Source organism: Scyliorhinus torazame, chromosome 7 (assembly GCF_047496885.1).
Source record: "Scyliorhinus torazame isolate Kashiwa2021f chromosome 7, sScyTor2.1, whole genome shotgun sequence".
Classification (NCBI taxonomy): Eukaryota; Metazoa; Chordata; class Chondrichthyes; order Carcharhiniformes; family Scyliorhinidae; genus Scyliorhinus; species Scyliorhinus torazame.
Window position 1 is genome coordinate 59,750,000 of NC_092713.1, and position 15,425 is coordinate 59,765,424.

Here is a 15,425-nt window from a genome sequence, read left to right on the forward strand (position 1 = left end):
TCTCATGATTTTTACCGGGGGGGGGGGGGGGAGTTAAGATTGGAGAGAATTAAAGATAATAATGGAAATATATATATTAAATAAGACAGACAGACTGAATTATCGTCAATAGCCAACTACAGACTACTGCAGGTGGAATGTGCAGTTTAATTATTAATAATCATTCAATATGGACATGAACTACATGAAAGCCTCTTGCAGAATCTTGTACATCATAGCAGATTCTGTGAATGTGAATTAGAGCTGTTTACAACTAAGTGTCACCCAACTGGGCCAATCTATCATTTTTTTACTCTTTCTCTATAACCAAAGCTGCTTTTGCTGTTTGTCAGAGAAGTAAATATAGACAGATTTACAGCACAAGAAAGGCCATTCAGTCCATCGTGTCGAGTAACCGACATTACTCTAGCTGGCAGGAAGATTTTGCTTTTCATGTGGCTTTCCTTTTCCTTTCATTTCCTCTTCACCTTCAATTCTCAGTAACAATCATAACAGGTCCAGTGGGTTGCACTACTGGCACCCCACCCACTTCAACGCTCAAACACTTGACAGAGAAAATCAAAGAACAAATGTATATAAATGGCTCATGCTTCTTTTCAAGTATCAAAACATTTCAGTAGCTCCAACTTGGTTTCCAGTTTATGTTGCTGCTTCAACCTCTCAATTAATTTACTGTTTTCTGTTCACATCTAACCACAATATTCAATATAAGAAATTTAAATCTGGACGGAAATAGTAAATAAAACAAGATAGAAAACTATCTTTCAGGTTTTTCATTGCACACATGGGTTAGTGGCCATAAAGGTTGGGGACCAGGGGGGACAACACTGCGAGTTGTGAAAGGGGAGGAGGAATAGGTGCCAACTCAGGTCGAGAGGGACTGGGAGCGGTCGACGATCCAAGTCGTGACAGAGGCCTGGAGCAGGTACCAATCTCTTCAGCGGGTACCAATGCAAGTGTGACGGGGCAGGAGCAGGCACTAACTCAGTCATGACGGGAGAGCAGGCACAGACTTCGATTCATGATGTGTTCAAGCACAGGCTTGGACTTTAAAATTCTAGGGCTGGTCATTCTGTCCAGAGTGAATGGTGCATGCGGTCTCAGTACCAACTATAGGAGGTACACCAGTAAAGGTACAAAAGAGACTGTGTTGCTGTGAGTGATTATAAGGCAGTGACCCAGTCAACAGACTCATATACCAGAACAGCAAAGCCCAACAAGTTTATAACTGTTTTCCTAACTCTCAGAAGATTTCACTGATATCATTCCATAATAGCCAAGGTGTTGTTTTGGCAATTTTGAAGTATGCACTGCATGTTTGTGGTGACCATGATGACTGTGAGTTTGCTGATGATACTTAATTCTATTTAGTGATAGCCTTTGTAGGCATTAATGTTGAGAGCACTCACAGAATTGATTACAAGGAAATTATACCACTTATCAGAATTTTCTCCCTAAAACCTCACCACCTCACTTTGCTCCTTTAAGAAGTTCCTTAAAACCTATCTCTTTGATCAAACTTTTGGTCGTTAGCCTGAATATCTCCTGTGGTTTGTTGTCAAATCTTTGTTTACTAACGATCCTGTGAAGTACCTTGGGGCATTTCATTACATTAAAGGTGCTACATAAATACAAGTTCTTGTTTCGTGAAAGTATGTTAAAAAAAACAAAATTACAAATAAAAACAAATATGAGAGCAGTATGAAGCTTAGAAGCAATCATATGTATAAACAGTGCTGATATTGGAACTATACATTGTTAGGTCCAGTGCAGCATCTTGCAGTACATCCAGGGCAGTACAGTAGCATTGTGGATCGCACAATTCCTTCACAGCTCCAGGGTCCCAGGTTAGATTCCGGCTTGGGTCACTGTCTGTGCGGAGTCTGCACATCCTCCCAGTGTGTGCGTGGGTTTCCTCCGGGTGCTCCGGTTTCCTCCCACAGTCCAAAGATGTGCAGGTTAGGTGGATTGGCCATGATAAATTGCCCTTAGTGTCCAAAATTGCCCTTAGTGTTGGGTGGGGTTACTGGGTTATGGGGATAGGGTGGAGGTGTTGACCTTGGGTCGGGTGCTCTTTCCAAGAGCCGGTGCAGACTCGATGGGCCGAATGGCCTCCTTCTGCACTGTAAATTCTATGATAATCACTTCCTCCCACTCAAAACAAATAAACAAAAAGTTACTTAACTCAACAATAAGTTTGCTTATTAGGCCCGCATAACAGAAAGATCAGGAATATGGAGAATGTCATCAAACATATATACGGATTTTATTTTTCAAATTATGTCCAACATCCCCCCCTCCCCTCCCCAAATCAATATTTTAAAAGTTGTCATCAGTCAACATAACCTTACCATTCAGCCTTGCTTGCCTGTTGGACCTTACTCGCAAAAATGTCTAAAAGAAAAACAGAAAAGAAAGGTGAAAAATAAACAAGAGGCACTTAAGCTGTCAGATTCTGTTTGAATATCTGTGAAAAATATGCCTAAAGCAGATAGATTGCGGTGGATTCTCCCATTGCCTCAACACTGTGCAGGATGTAAACAAAACCTACTTCCTCCTTGCCATTGGTCTGCTCTGTGTCCTCCATTACTGCTGGGTCCATAGCAGGATTAAAGTGGGATAGCCTGTCAATATTGCTTGGCATGAATGTAGTATCTGGGCAAGTGTGCGCCTCAATAAATCCGAGCCGGGCAGATCACACAGACGCAGAGGATGTCATGAGATTCAAACCGAGAGGCGGCATCTGGCTTCAGCTTACAGCAGGCCTTGGGAGAGACAGCCGGGTCACGTGACGGGGGGGGGGGCGGAGGAAAGGTGAAAGTGCAAAGTACAGTGGCGCGCGTGCGCCCCTCGGCCCGTAGGTGGCGGCAGACCAGCACCGAAGCGCAAGCGCGCGTGGGCCCCCGCTGGAGGAGAGCAGCGGCGCGAGCCCCTCCCCCCACCGCTCGGGCCGGGCCGCTCGCTCACTTGTCAAAACATCCCGCGGGTTTGACTCAAAATATATCGAAAACGGAATCATTTTTTGATCAGCTTCAGAAATAAGTGGAGGGTTAGAAACTGCATCAGTTTTGCTTTTAGGTTAAAACGAGCGCCGTGTTTTGAGAATTCCTCGGCGCGCTGAGGAGATAACAAGCCAGCCGTTCACTGGAACTGGGAAAGGGACAGCTCGGATCTGTCAACCCTTTTAAAACAACGTTTCTTCTTAAATGCGAAGGAAGATGAACCGGTTTCCCCAATTATTATTTTTTTTACGCACACGCGGACTAATGTTAATCTGAGTAAATTGCCAGATTCGACTGAGGGACTCCGGATGAAGTTTAGATGACGCTGCGCTCTGCTCCAGTGGGCTGCAGCGCTTTTCTAAATCACCTTTCGATAGCAACGCACCGATTTTTCAAATTTGGATGATGTTTGCACCCCGGCAAAGTGAGAGTTTTGTGCGCGGACCTAATGTTCAATAAGAGGGTGCAGCTGCTCACCGTGCCCTATAAATGGAGGGGTAACTAACCACTTCACAACAATGGTAGTTCAAGAGCGGGCTTTCCAAAATAGCTTTCCGTGTTATCTACTAACTGCCTGGCACGGATTGCACCCAACTGTTTTGCGGGCATACCCATGAAATCACCAAGTTCAACAGAGGGGGAATACCCATAAAAAAATGTTGGCAAGGCCACATTCATTGACCATCTCGAGTTGTCCTACGAAGGCTTCTCAATAGCATCTGAGCAGTAGATATTTATTTTCGTTCCTGAGAGAACATTTCAACACGCACACTCATATACTCGGTTAACCCATGTTTGGAACAGCCGGAAAAGGGGGGGGTTAAAAGCAAACAAAAACAAGTCGGAAGACAACAGGTAAAAACAAGCCTCGTGGAGATCCTTAGACATTCTGTCCCTTCTGCCTGAGAGAGGTTAATGACACAGCACAGTAAAACACACATTTTCATCAACTACGGGAGAATGTCAATTATCCAAACTTTATAATTAAAAGTGAGGATCCAATAATTCTCTGACTGAGTTACTCAAACACCAATTAGTTCATGGATGCAAGGTTGTTTTTTTCTCTGCGTAGGAAGAGCATCATAGAGCATACTGGACCAAAGGAGGCCATTCAGCCAATCGTGCCTATACCTGGTCTTTGTAAGAGCTATCTATGAGACCCATTCCCCTGCTTTTCTCCAAAGGCCCTTCAATTCTAGTCCCTTCTAAGTCAATGGGCAGGATCCCCCCACTCACTGGCCTGCTTCCCCTACAGTGTGTTTTCTTGCAGCAGATGCAGCTCGCCATTGCCACTGGTATGTTCTTTCTGTCCAGTCGAAGTCAAAGGCATTTTGTATGGGTTGCCTGTCCTGCTGCCAGAGAACACACCGTTGGGGGTTGGGGGAGTCACCTTTGGCAGGACTGGAAGATCCTGCTGGCAGGAAGGGCTGGAAAATCCCACCCTATGTCCACTTTCCTTTTGAAAGTCATTATCAAATCTGCTTCCACAGCCCTTTCAAGCAGTGCATTCTACATCATGGCAGCACAGTGGTTAGCACTGTTGCTTCACAGCACCATGGTCCCAGGTTCGATTCCCGGCTTGGGTCACTGTCAATGTGGAGTCTGCACATTCGCCTCGTGTCTGCGTGGGTTTCCTCCGGGTGCTCCAGTTTCCTCCCACAAGTCCCGAAAGACGTGCTTGTTAAATGAATTGGACATTCTGAATTCTCCCTCGGTGTACCCGAACAGGTGCCAGAGTGTGGCGACGAGGGGATTTTCACAGTAACTTCATTGCAGCATTAATGTAAGCCTGCTTGTGACAATAATAAAGATTATGATTATTATTAAATCACCCTTTAATTGCATATTAATTTTAATTGATGGTAAGGCAGTCACGAGTAACTGCTTCCCCTAAAAAAAGAAGCTAATTGAAACTCTGGTTGTTGGGTTACTAAGTGCATGTTTGTAATGTGTAATTCTGTAAATAAATCCTTAGAAAAGAGTCTGAAAATTGGTTCCTGTTCTATCCTTTACCAGCTGGCTTTCTGAAAGACAACAACAATTACCATGTAAAACAACTTCTACTCATTTCCATCAAGTTACGCATCATTGACAGTTATTGCCTCCCTAGGCAGAGATAATATTTTCACCCCTATTTGTTAGTCTGCTTGCCTGTAAACAATATATCACAAAAACTAATGATGAGATTTCAAAGAAAATTGGCCCACAATTAGGCTACGACCTAAGGAAGAACTCTGTACAGGATGCCCTCTTCACTTGTATGTGTGATCCTTCTGGAATAGAATTGCCGCTTTGGTTTTCTTTTCTCCGTTGCAATGTATGTAACATTCTGCATAGCTTTAAAACATGGTGTAGTTTCACCAGGGTGTGGTTTCAGTGATGAATAACAGTTTCAGTATTAATTACATCTATTGCTTCTGTTATACATTTAAATTGCACTCCAAAACTTGTTTTACACAATATGTAATATCATCTTCATCAATAGAAGCAAAACAAAAGGATTCCATGTTAAGAGATTAACATTTTACAGAATTTAGAATCATGCAAGAAGGCAAGTGCAATAACAGTAATAAATAAAAAAATACATTTTTTAAGATCACGTACTTTCTAAGTTATTGTAATTAGGTGATACGATACAAAGTTACACTCCTTATGCTGACTGTCCTCCTTTGGGGGCAGGGACCGTTCACAAGGGTAAATGGGGCTGCTTTGGGGTCAATATGACTGCATGGTGAGATCTCTTTGTTGGCCCAGATGTTATGTCCAGCAATGGAAGTTGGGAACCAAATTAAACCCTCAGTGAGATTGATACAAAGTCTGGCAGGCTTCAGGGCAGTTGACAATTGACTAGCCAGTCCAGCTCATCAATGGAACCTGAAGAGGTAGATATGTGGGGCCAGGAATTCTTTTCACTCAGCTCCACATAATATTTCCAACCAGTGTTCAATTGTGAAGCACCAGGAAGCTTTCCAATGTGCATGCTGGTAGGTGAAATGAGTCTCTGTTGGTTAAACTGCAGCGTTACCCATGTACATACTGAGGGGGTCTCTCAGAGTTGGTGCTACCAACCTTTGCCTAAAACATTTGATCGAAGGTAAGTTGGGTCTGATGTGCACACAATGCAAGAAAAAAGGAAGCTTATAGCATTTCTCAGCAGCATGGTTTGGAGACTCATTTTGTACAGATCGAGCATATGGCAAAAGGAGAAAACACTTCTTAGCAACGTTGAGTTCATTTCTTTGAAAAGCATTCATGACATGCAACAGGAACAAATATAATTACACAAAGGGTAGAGATTAAACATTTACTCAAAATCTGAAATGCAAAGAATGAGCAAAGTATGTTAAATTTACTATTATTTTTCAAACCAAACAGAAAATTAACAGTATTTTAATGATGTTCCTGTCACAAACTTTGAGGCACGTTATTTTCTCATTTTCGTTTGGCAGTTAAAACTGTTCAGATAAAAATCGATAATTCTGTACTTAGTTCATACATTTAGACACGCTAAAGTTAGACATGTAGAACAGTTTCTGCCTTCACCAAAGAAATCACTTTATAATCATCATTATCTGTGCTAATGGTCATTATTTTTTCTCAGGAAGAAAATTCAAGTGGATGTGTGTACTGTCCAGCTGAGAACAGATCAAACTTGGCTGTGATGGTCCCTGTGATTGAATAGCTTGCTAAGACTCACCACCCAAGTTAACAAATGAATGGTTGCCTCATCAAGATAATGGAGAGCTCTCGATGCCATAGGAACAATATGGCAGCACGGTAGCATAGTGGTTAGCATAATTGCTTCACAGCTCCAGGGTCCCAGGTTCGATTCCGGCTTGGGTCACTGTCTGTGCGGAGTCTGCACATCCTCCCCGTGTGTGCGTGGGTTTCCTCCGGGTGCTCCGGTTTCCTCCCACAGTCCAAAGATGTGCCGGTTAGGTGGATTGGCCATGATAAATTGCCCTTAGTGTCCAAAATTGCCCTTAGTGTTGGGTGGGGTTACTGGGTTGTGGGGATAGGGTGGAGGTGTTGACCTTGGGTGGGGTGCTCTTTCCGGGAGCCGGTGCAGACTCGATGGGCCAAGTGGCCTCCTTCTGCACTGTAAATTCTATGAAAAGGTCTATGAAAATATATCAGTATAGGTTAAAGCCTTTGGGTTAGAAGAAGATAAATTTGAAAATAAATGTCTAAAGATTTTTTTAGTTTTAAGCTGTATGCCATAATTAAAATCAGGAAAACTTTGGTTATTTGCTGTCCAGAGCCTGCCTTTGTTAAAGCGCTTTGGTTTAATTATATTTTATTTACCCAGTCTTCTTAAGATTATGGTTTTTTTTAATAGCTCAACTGGACTTTTGCATAATGCCTTTATTAGAATAACTTTTCTTTCCCTTTTTTTTTGCTGGTTACAAAACTAGTTATAAAACTTCATTAAATGTTTTTAAGATAAAGATAGATAGTTTTTTGAAGAATAAAGAGATTAAGGGTTATGGTGTTTGGGCCGGAAAGTGGAGCTGAGTCCACAAAAGATCAGCCATGATCTCATTGAATGGTGGAGCAGGCTCGAGGGGCCAGATGGCCTACTCCTGCTTCTAGTTCTTATGTTCTTATGTTCTAAAAGTGTACCATGTGTAAATATTCCTACAATTCCTCAGTTAAAAGAATCTTTCCTGGACAGCAGACCCCCTTTATTTTTCAGCTTCTGCTCTCGACACTAGGGGTGAACAAGGAAACCCATTCCCAACTCCTCCATGTTGCGCTCAGGTTAACTATTGTAACGTGGTTCAAAATGAAACGGGATGCTTGATGTAATGGATACTATTTACCCCAACCCTTGCCTGTGATGGCACAGGCCAACTGCCTAACAAGAAATGGAATCATAAGTGCAAATTTATTTCCAACTGTGCCATGGCATCTTGAGGCACCAAAAAGAATGATCCCATGGAGCTGCCCAATCCTCATCCAGCTACTTTTTTTCACAGAGTAAGTCTGTGATCCTTCATGCTCATGCTCTCGCATACACAACTTTGAAAGGTTACCATCAAAAATAAAGATCAAACAAGCAACTGAAGCTGATAGCATGATGTCCTTTGTCTACAGCTCACATAACTTGGAAGTTGTGTTGTTTTGTTTTGGAGATGACATTATTAACAGTTCCGCAAACATTATGAGGATATACTTACCTAATAATGGAACTCTACCACAAGAAAACTGTCATTTTTTAATGGCCTACCATAGAAGTGGAAGAGAATGCCCTTTGACCTGATGTATTGATAAACCGATCACTTGTAACCAGTGGCAGAAAATGACTCTCTTCAAAGTTTGTTGCATTTCAAGACAAATCATATTATTTTGATTTTTTTGTTGTTGAAAAAATAATAATTGCATGGGACTCGTGTTAAGGTCATCTCCCGGAATTCAGAATATTTACTCCAGAATCACTTTCTACTTTCATCAATACTCATTGACAGGCTTGGATTTTTAAAAGGGATCTCGCTACTGAAAATTCATATTTAAAATGGGTCTCACTGATGAGATTTCCCATTTAACCTATTGTACTGTGAATCCTACTGGTGACACACTTAATATAAATTCAGTCCAGTTAATGAGGTTCCTTTTGCAAATATTCCTAATCGTGACATCTCTTCCTCCTTTAAAAGAGTCAAAATAGTTGGAATATTGCATGATTACGCATAACAATCACTTTACACCTGGGTTCTTACGACAGTCAATGGATACTGTTCTTCCCCCAATCCCACCTGGTATCTGTCTGAATGATGAGTGTCATCCGCAGAGAGAGGCGACGCTGTAGGAGATTCCCCTTCCCTTTTAATTGGTGCTGATAGCAGAACAGACTGCAGAGAGAGAGAAAAAAAACACCCATCAAAGAAGCATCACTCGCAAGTGAATATGCAAAACCCCATGTCAGACATTGGAAAATATTAATCTTGTTGAAATAGGATTACAATTTATATTGTTAAAAGGGCACACACACCGATGCAACAAGGTCCACAGAAACTTGGCAGTGGATTAGAGAACTGAAAACTTTATGTTGGGTAATCTGCTTCTCTTCCTCAGAGACATTCTTCTTTATTTCTTACTTCCAACATTTCTCAGAGTTTTCACAAGAATTAAAACATTGCAACCATTGTCACTATAAATATGCTCAGGTTTTCAGTTATAATGCCAAAGTGACATAAATGCTTTTCTATCCTTTACGTAACTAGTTTATCTTCTAGTCTATATAAATTATGTTTTTTTCCTTTCTACCTGAGATACCCTCAATTACGGCTCAGGAGAGGAGTTTGATAATACAAAGGCTTTAATAACCAGAAAACCAGACAGCTGCCGAGAAGTGTGCTCACTGCACGCTGCCGACTGAACGTAGGGCAGCACGGTAGCATTGTGGATAGCACAATTGCTTCACAGCTCCAGAATCCCAAGTTCGATTCCGGCTTGGGTCACTGTCTGTGCGGAGTCTGCACATCCTCCCCGTGTGTGCGTGGGTTTCCTCAGGGTGCTCCGGTTTCCTCCCACAGTCCAAAGATGTGCACGTTAGGTGAATTGGCCATGCTAAATTGCCCTTAGTGTCCAAAATTGCCCTTAGTGTTAGGTGGGGTTACTGGGTTGTGGGGATAGGGTGGAGGTGTTGACCTTGTGTAGGGTGCTCTTTCCAAGAGACGGTGCAGACTTGAAGGGCCGAATGGCCTCCTTCTGCACTGTAAATTCTATGATAATCTACGAAACCTTATATACAACTTCCTGGGGACGGACCCGGAGGCGGAGTCCCCACAGGGTTCCAAACCCAGTCTTAAAGGGGCCTACGCATTAAAGGTACATATGTATACAGATATCATTCATTACATTCACCCCCTGTTTAAAAAAAAAAACACACAGTCCGTCGGGGGTGAAGTGGAATTACAAGTTCAGTCTTTTGGGTGGTCTGATTGCCCATGTCGACCTTCTCAGCTACGGCGGTGGTGCGGCGGATACGGTCGTCCTTGGTGGTGGTATATCCAGGAGCACGGTTGTCTGAGCCTTTGCCCGCGTTGGAGCAGGGGGGTATCCGGGGTGACTAGGGTGATTGGTGCCGGCGCTGGCTGGGGGGAGGGGGGGGGCTATGGGGGGAGGCGCTGTTGGAGTCGACCGCCGGTGCGGGGAGGGGAGCGTCGGTGGAAGGGGGGGGCGTCGGTGGGCGAGCCAGCGGGTGCCAGGTCTCACAGGGAAACGGTGTCCTGCCTGCCGTTGGGGTACTCGACGTAGGCGTATTGAGGGTTTGCGTGTAATAGTTGGACCCTCTCGACCAGTGGATGTGTCTTATGGTTCCTCACATGCCTCCGGAGTAGAACTGGTCCCGGAGTCATCAGCCAACGTGGAAGCGAGACCCCAGAGGTGGATTTCCTGGGGAAGACAAACAAACGGTTGTGGGGGGTCTCGTTCGTGGCCGTACAGAGGAGCGGCCTAATGGACTGTAGGGCATCGGGTAGGACCTCCTGCCTGCGGGCGATTGGGAGACTTCTTGACTGTAGGGCTAGAAGAACAGCCTTCCAAACTGTTGCGTTCTCCCTCTCCACCTGCCCGTTTCCCCGTGGGTTATAGCTGGTCGTTCTGCTCGAGGCGATGCCCTTGTTGAGCAGATACTGACGCAGCTCATCGCTCATGAACGATGTACCCCGGTTGCTGTGGATATAAGCGGGAAACCAAACAGGGTGAAGATGCTGTGCAGTGCCTTGATTACGGAGGCCGAGGTCATATTGGGGCAGGGGACAGCGAATGGGAAGCGGGAGAATTTGTCGATGACAGTGAGGAAGTAGGTGTTGCGGTTGGTGGACGGGAGTGGAACTTTGAAGTCCACGCTTAGTCGCTCAAAGGGCCCAGAGGCCTTTACCTGGCGAGCCTTGTCTGGTTGATAGAAGTGCGGTTTGCACTCCGCACAGATCTGGCAAGCCTTGGTCATGGCCTTGACCTCCTCGGTGGAGTAAGGTAGGTTGCGGGACTTGATGAAATGGGCGAGCCGGGTGACCCCTGGGTGGCAGAGGTCATCGTGGATGGCCCGCAGACGGTCTTTCTGCGCGTTGGCGCACGTGCCGCGGGACAGGGCATCTGGGGACTCGTTGAGCTTCCCCGGACGATATGTAATATCGTACGTGTACGTGGAGAGTTCGATCCTCCACCTCAGAATTTTATCATTCTTTATTTTGCCCCGTTGTGCGTTATCGAACATAAAGGCTACCGACCGTTGGTCGGTGTGACGAGGGCGAAACTCCTACCGGCTAGGTAGTGCCTCCAGTGCCGCACAGCCTTCACTATGGCTTGTGCCTCCTTCTCGACTGCGGAGTGTCGAATCTCCGAGGCGGTGAGGGTTCGGGAGAAGAACGCTACCGGTCTGCCCGCCTGGTTGAGGGTAGCAGCCAGGACGACGTCTGATGCGTCGCTTCCTACCTGGAAGGGAATGGTTTCGTCCACCGCGTGCATGGCGGCCTTGATGATATTGGCCTTGATACGACCGAAGGCCGACTGAGCCTCAGCCGTCAGGGGAAAAACCGTGGTCTTAATGAGTGGACGGGCTTTGTCTGCATATCTGGGGACCCACTGGGCATAATAGGAAAAGAGCCCCAGGCACCGTTTGAGTGCCTTGAGGCTAGGGGGGAGGGGAAGTTCCTTAAGGGGGCGCATGCGGTCGGGTCTGGGCCTAGGACCCCGTTTTCCACGACGTAGCCGAGGATGGCTAGCCGGGTTGTGTGGAACACGCATCTCTCTTTATTGTATGTCAGATTGAGGGCCCGGGCGGTCTAGAGGAACTTCCTCAGCTTTTCATCCTGGTCCTGCTGGTCATGGCCGCAGATGGTGACATTGTCCAAGTACGTGTATGTAGCCCGTAAGCCGTACTGGTCCACCATTTGATCCATTGCCCTTTGGAAAACTGAGACTCCGTTTGTGACACCGAAAGGGACCCTGAGGAAGTGGAAGAACCGACCGGCTGCTTCGAAGGCTGTATAGGGGCGGTCCTCTGGGCGGATAGGGAGTTGATGATAGGCCGATTTTAGGTCCACCGTGGAGAATACTCGATACTGGGCGATTTGGTTCACCATTTCTGCTATGCGTGGAAGTGGGTACGCATCGAGTTGCGTAAAGCAGTTTATGGTCTGGCTATAGTCCACCACCATATGTTGTTTCTCCGCGGAGCGGACTACCAGTGCTTGTGCCCTCCAAGGGCTGTTGCTAGCCTCTTATGACCCTTTCTTTTAGTAGCCGCTGAACCTTTGACTTGATGAAAGTCATGTCTTGGGCACTGTACCGCCGACTCCTGGTGGTGAAGGGCTTACAGTCGGGGTGAGGTTCGCGAAGAGGGAGGGTGGTGCAACTTTGAGTGTCGCCAGGCTACATACCGTGAGCGTGGGCAGGGGTCCGCCGAACTTCAGGGTCAGGCTTCGGTGGCTGCGCTGAAAGTCCAGACCGAGCAGCAGGGGGATGCAGAGGTGAGAGAGGACATAAAGTTTAAAACGGGCGTATTTGGCACCTTGGATAGCGAGGTTCACGACACAATACCCCATGATTTGGACCTAATGAGACACAGATGCGAGGGCGTTAGTTTGGGAGGCGGGATAGGGGCACAGGGCGCAGCGTCTTACCGTGTCTGGATGGATAAAACTCTCCGTGCTCCCGGAGTCAAAAAGGCAGGAGGTGTCGCGGCCGTTGATTTGAACCTGCATCATTGAGTTTCGCAGGTGCTTCGGCCGAGATTGATCGAGCGTGATCGCTCCTAGTTGCGGGCAGTCAGAGTCCTCAGTTGAATCGGACTCGCAAAATGGGCGCCCCCGTCGGTCGCAAGTTTTGGGTTTTGAAGATGGCTGCCGCCAAGATGGCTGCCCCCATGACTCGCACGAGGCCAATGACGCATCAGAAGTAGGCGTGTCTGGTCGCCGGGCGGCCACATTGCGTGGCCTGTTGTCCCAAGAGTTCGATTTCTGGGCCCGATGAGACTTTTGTTTCTGGCCTTTGGGCCCAGCCAGGCAAACCTTCGCGAAGTGCCCCTTCTTTCCGCATTCGCCGCAGATAGCGGAGCGGGCCAGGCAAAGCTGGCGTGAGTGCTGGCCTTGCCCACAGAAATAGCATTGGGGGGCCCCGGTGTGAACGGGTAGCCGCGCGCCGCAGGCCTGAAGCGTGGCCGAGTCTGGAGGGGATCGAGAGGGGTTCGCAAGGTCCGCGGAGTACGTGCGGAGATTTTGGTGGGCCGCTTCCAGGGAAGAGGCGAGCGTTACCGTGCCTTGGAGGTCCTTCGCTCCGTCTTCTAGGAGCCGTTGCCTGAAGTACGTGGATCGGATACCGGACACGAAAGCATCACGGATATGTAAGTTCATGTGGACTTCTGCCGTCACCTCTTTATGGTGGCAGTTCCTGGCGAGCGCGGTGAGTCTCTCCAAGTATTCATCTAGCGTTTCCCCGGAGCGCTGGCGGCAGGTCGAGAGCAAATGTCTGGCGTGTATCTCGTTTATCGGCTTTACGAAGCGCTTCTGTAGGATTTCGACCGCCGTTTCGTACGTCGTAGCTTTCTCGATCACGGAGGATAGTCGGTGGCCCACCCGGGCATGTAGTAAGCTCAGCTTGCGAGGTCCGTCAACTTCAGTCTCTGAGGAATTCAGATAGGCCTCAAAGCACTGGAGCCAGTATTTAAACATTTCAGTGGCTTCCGGCGACCAAGCGTCCAAATTGAGCTTCTCCGGCTTTAGACCGCTGTCCATCTTGATGTAGTCTGGTAATTAAATTGAGATACCCTCAATTATGACTCAGGAGAGGAGTTTGATAATACAAAGGCTTTAATAACCAGAAAACCAGACAGCTGCCGAGAAGTGTGCTCACTGCACGCTGCCGACTGAACGTAACCTTATATACAGCTTCCTGGGGGCGGAGCCGGAGGCGGAGTCCCCCAGGGTTCCAAACCTGGTCTTAAAGGGACCTATGCATTAAAGGTACATATGTATACAGATATCATTCATCACACTACCCATCTTCTCACTGATAGTGCCAGTGTGATTGAAAGTCATGGGGGCAAATTCACAGAGTGCAATTCTGTGTCACAGCAAAGGGTTGGTGGACCTCAGCACTGTCTTTCTGTACCTTGAATGGGCTATAAAATGTTCAACTCCACATGTGCTTACACTGTTAGCAAAGAATTTCCACAAAGCAGTTGCTGCATTGTAGTGACAATCAAATTGTGGAATAAATGGTGAAAGCCAGAGCACAAGTTGAATCCAGTAAGAAGCAGTGTAAAACTCCCTGAAGATGGTAGTTTGCATCCCTTTGATTTGCCACTCCTTGAAGTATACCAACAACAACTTACATTTAAATATATACATATATATAAATAAATATATATATTCTATGGGCGGCATAGTGGCACAATTGTTACCACTGCTGCATCACATTGCTAGCATCTGAGACCCGGGTTCAATTGCTGCCTTGGATGAATGTCAGTGTGGAGTTTGCACTTTCTCCCCATGTCTGCATGGGTTTCCTCCGGGTGCTCCGGTTTCCACAAACAATCCATAGAAGTGCAGGTTAGGTGGACTGGCCATGCTAAATTGCCCTTTAGTGTCCAACGATATGTAAGTTAGGTGGGGTTATGGGAATAGGGCAGGGGAGTGGGGCTAGGTAGGGTGTTCTTTCAGAGGGTCAGTACAGACTTGATGGGCCGAATGGCCTCCTTCTGCACTGTAGAAATTCTATAGTTTTATGGTTCCATTTACATCGCACCTTTAACACAGTAAAGGTGCACCTTCATATTTTGATTAGCTTTGTCACCTATTCTGCAACAAAACAGAGGTAAGTGCAGTTTCTCTAGAAAGGACTAAGGGATGAATGGTGTATTTCTAACTTGCCTCAGTTGAAATTTAAGGTTGAAACAGGCACTCAGAACATGAATGACTGTTACACTGTACATTGAAATAAGTTAGCAGTTCTGTTTAACAGAGTAATAGCAACTCAGCAATAATGTAGTAACGTTGCAAACCTTGACTTGGGCCAGAGTCATACCAAAGATAAACCTGTTAGCTGTATGCAATATTACATTAACATAAACAAAGTAATAGCATTCCAGTGGCAGTTTATTATTTATCAATAAAGCACTTTGGATGAGAATCCTAATAAAGGGGAGATGCATATATGAAATGAGAAAAACCCACAGCTTCCTTTATAAACCTACTCGTTCCAATGGATCAGAAATGGCTTGTGCAGTTAAGCATTCTCCCTAAGTTATTCAATCTGTTGTGTGAGGCAAAGAACCATTCAAGAGCATTTCCATGATAAAAAAATTCAATGTAACCTCTATTTGAGTCCAAAGGCTTGGGAGCAAAATTCCAGGATATCCGTCTGCAATTCTTAAGCCCTGACCTGTTCCTTTAGTCCCAAGAAAACATGACCCATTAT

The 15,425-nt window shown here is 46.0% G+C and overlaps 1 protein-coding gene across 6 annotated transcripts in view; it reads right to left on the bottom strand.

The window, feature by feature from the left end:
- Positions 1 to 15,425, bottom strand: part of rnf220a (ring finger protein 220a) — a 617,071-nt gene that overhangs the window by 153,462 nt on the left and 448,184 nt on the right. For all 6 annotated transcript variants that reach the window (XM_072510766.1, XM_072510765.1, XM_072510764.1 and 3 more), the window contains exons 5-6: positions 8,759 to 8,854; positions 2,352 to 2,394 (exon numbers count right to left, since the gene is read on the bottom strand). In XM_072510766.1, coding sequence (XP_072366867.1) covers positions 2,352 to 2,394; positions 8,759 to 8,854 — 139 coding nt within the window. The remainder of the gene's footprint in view (positions 1 to 2,351; positions 2,395 to 8,758; positions 8,855 to 15,425) is intronic.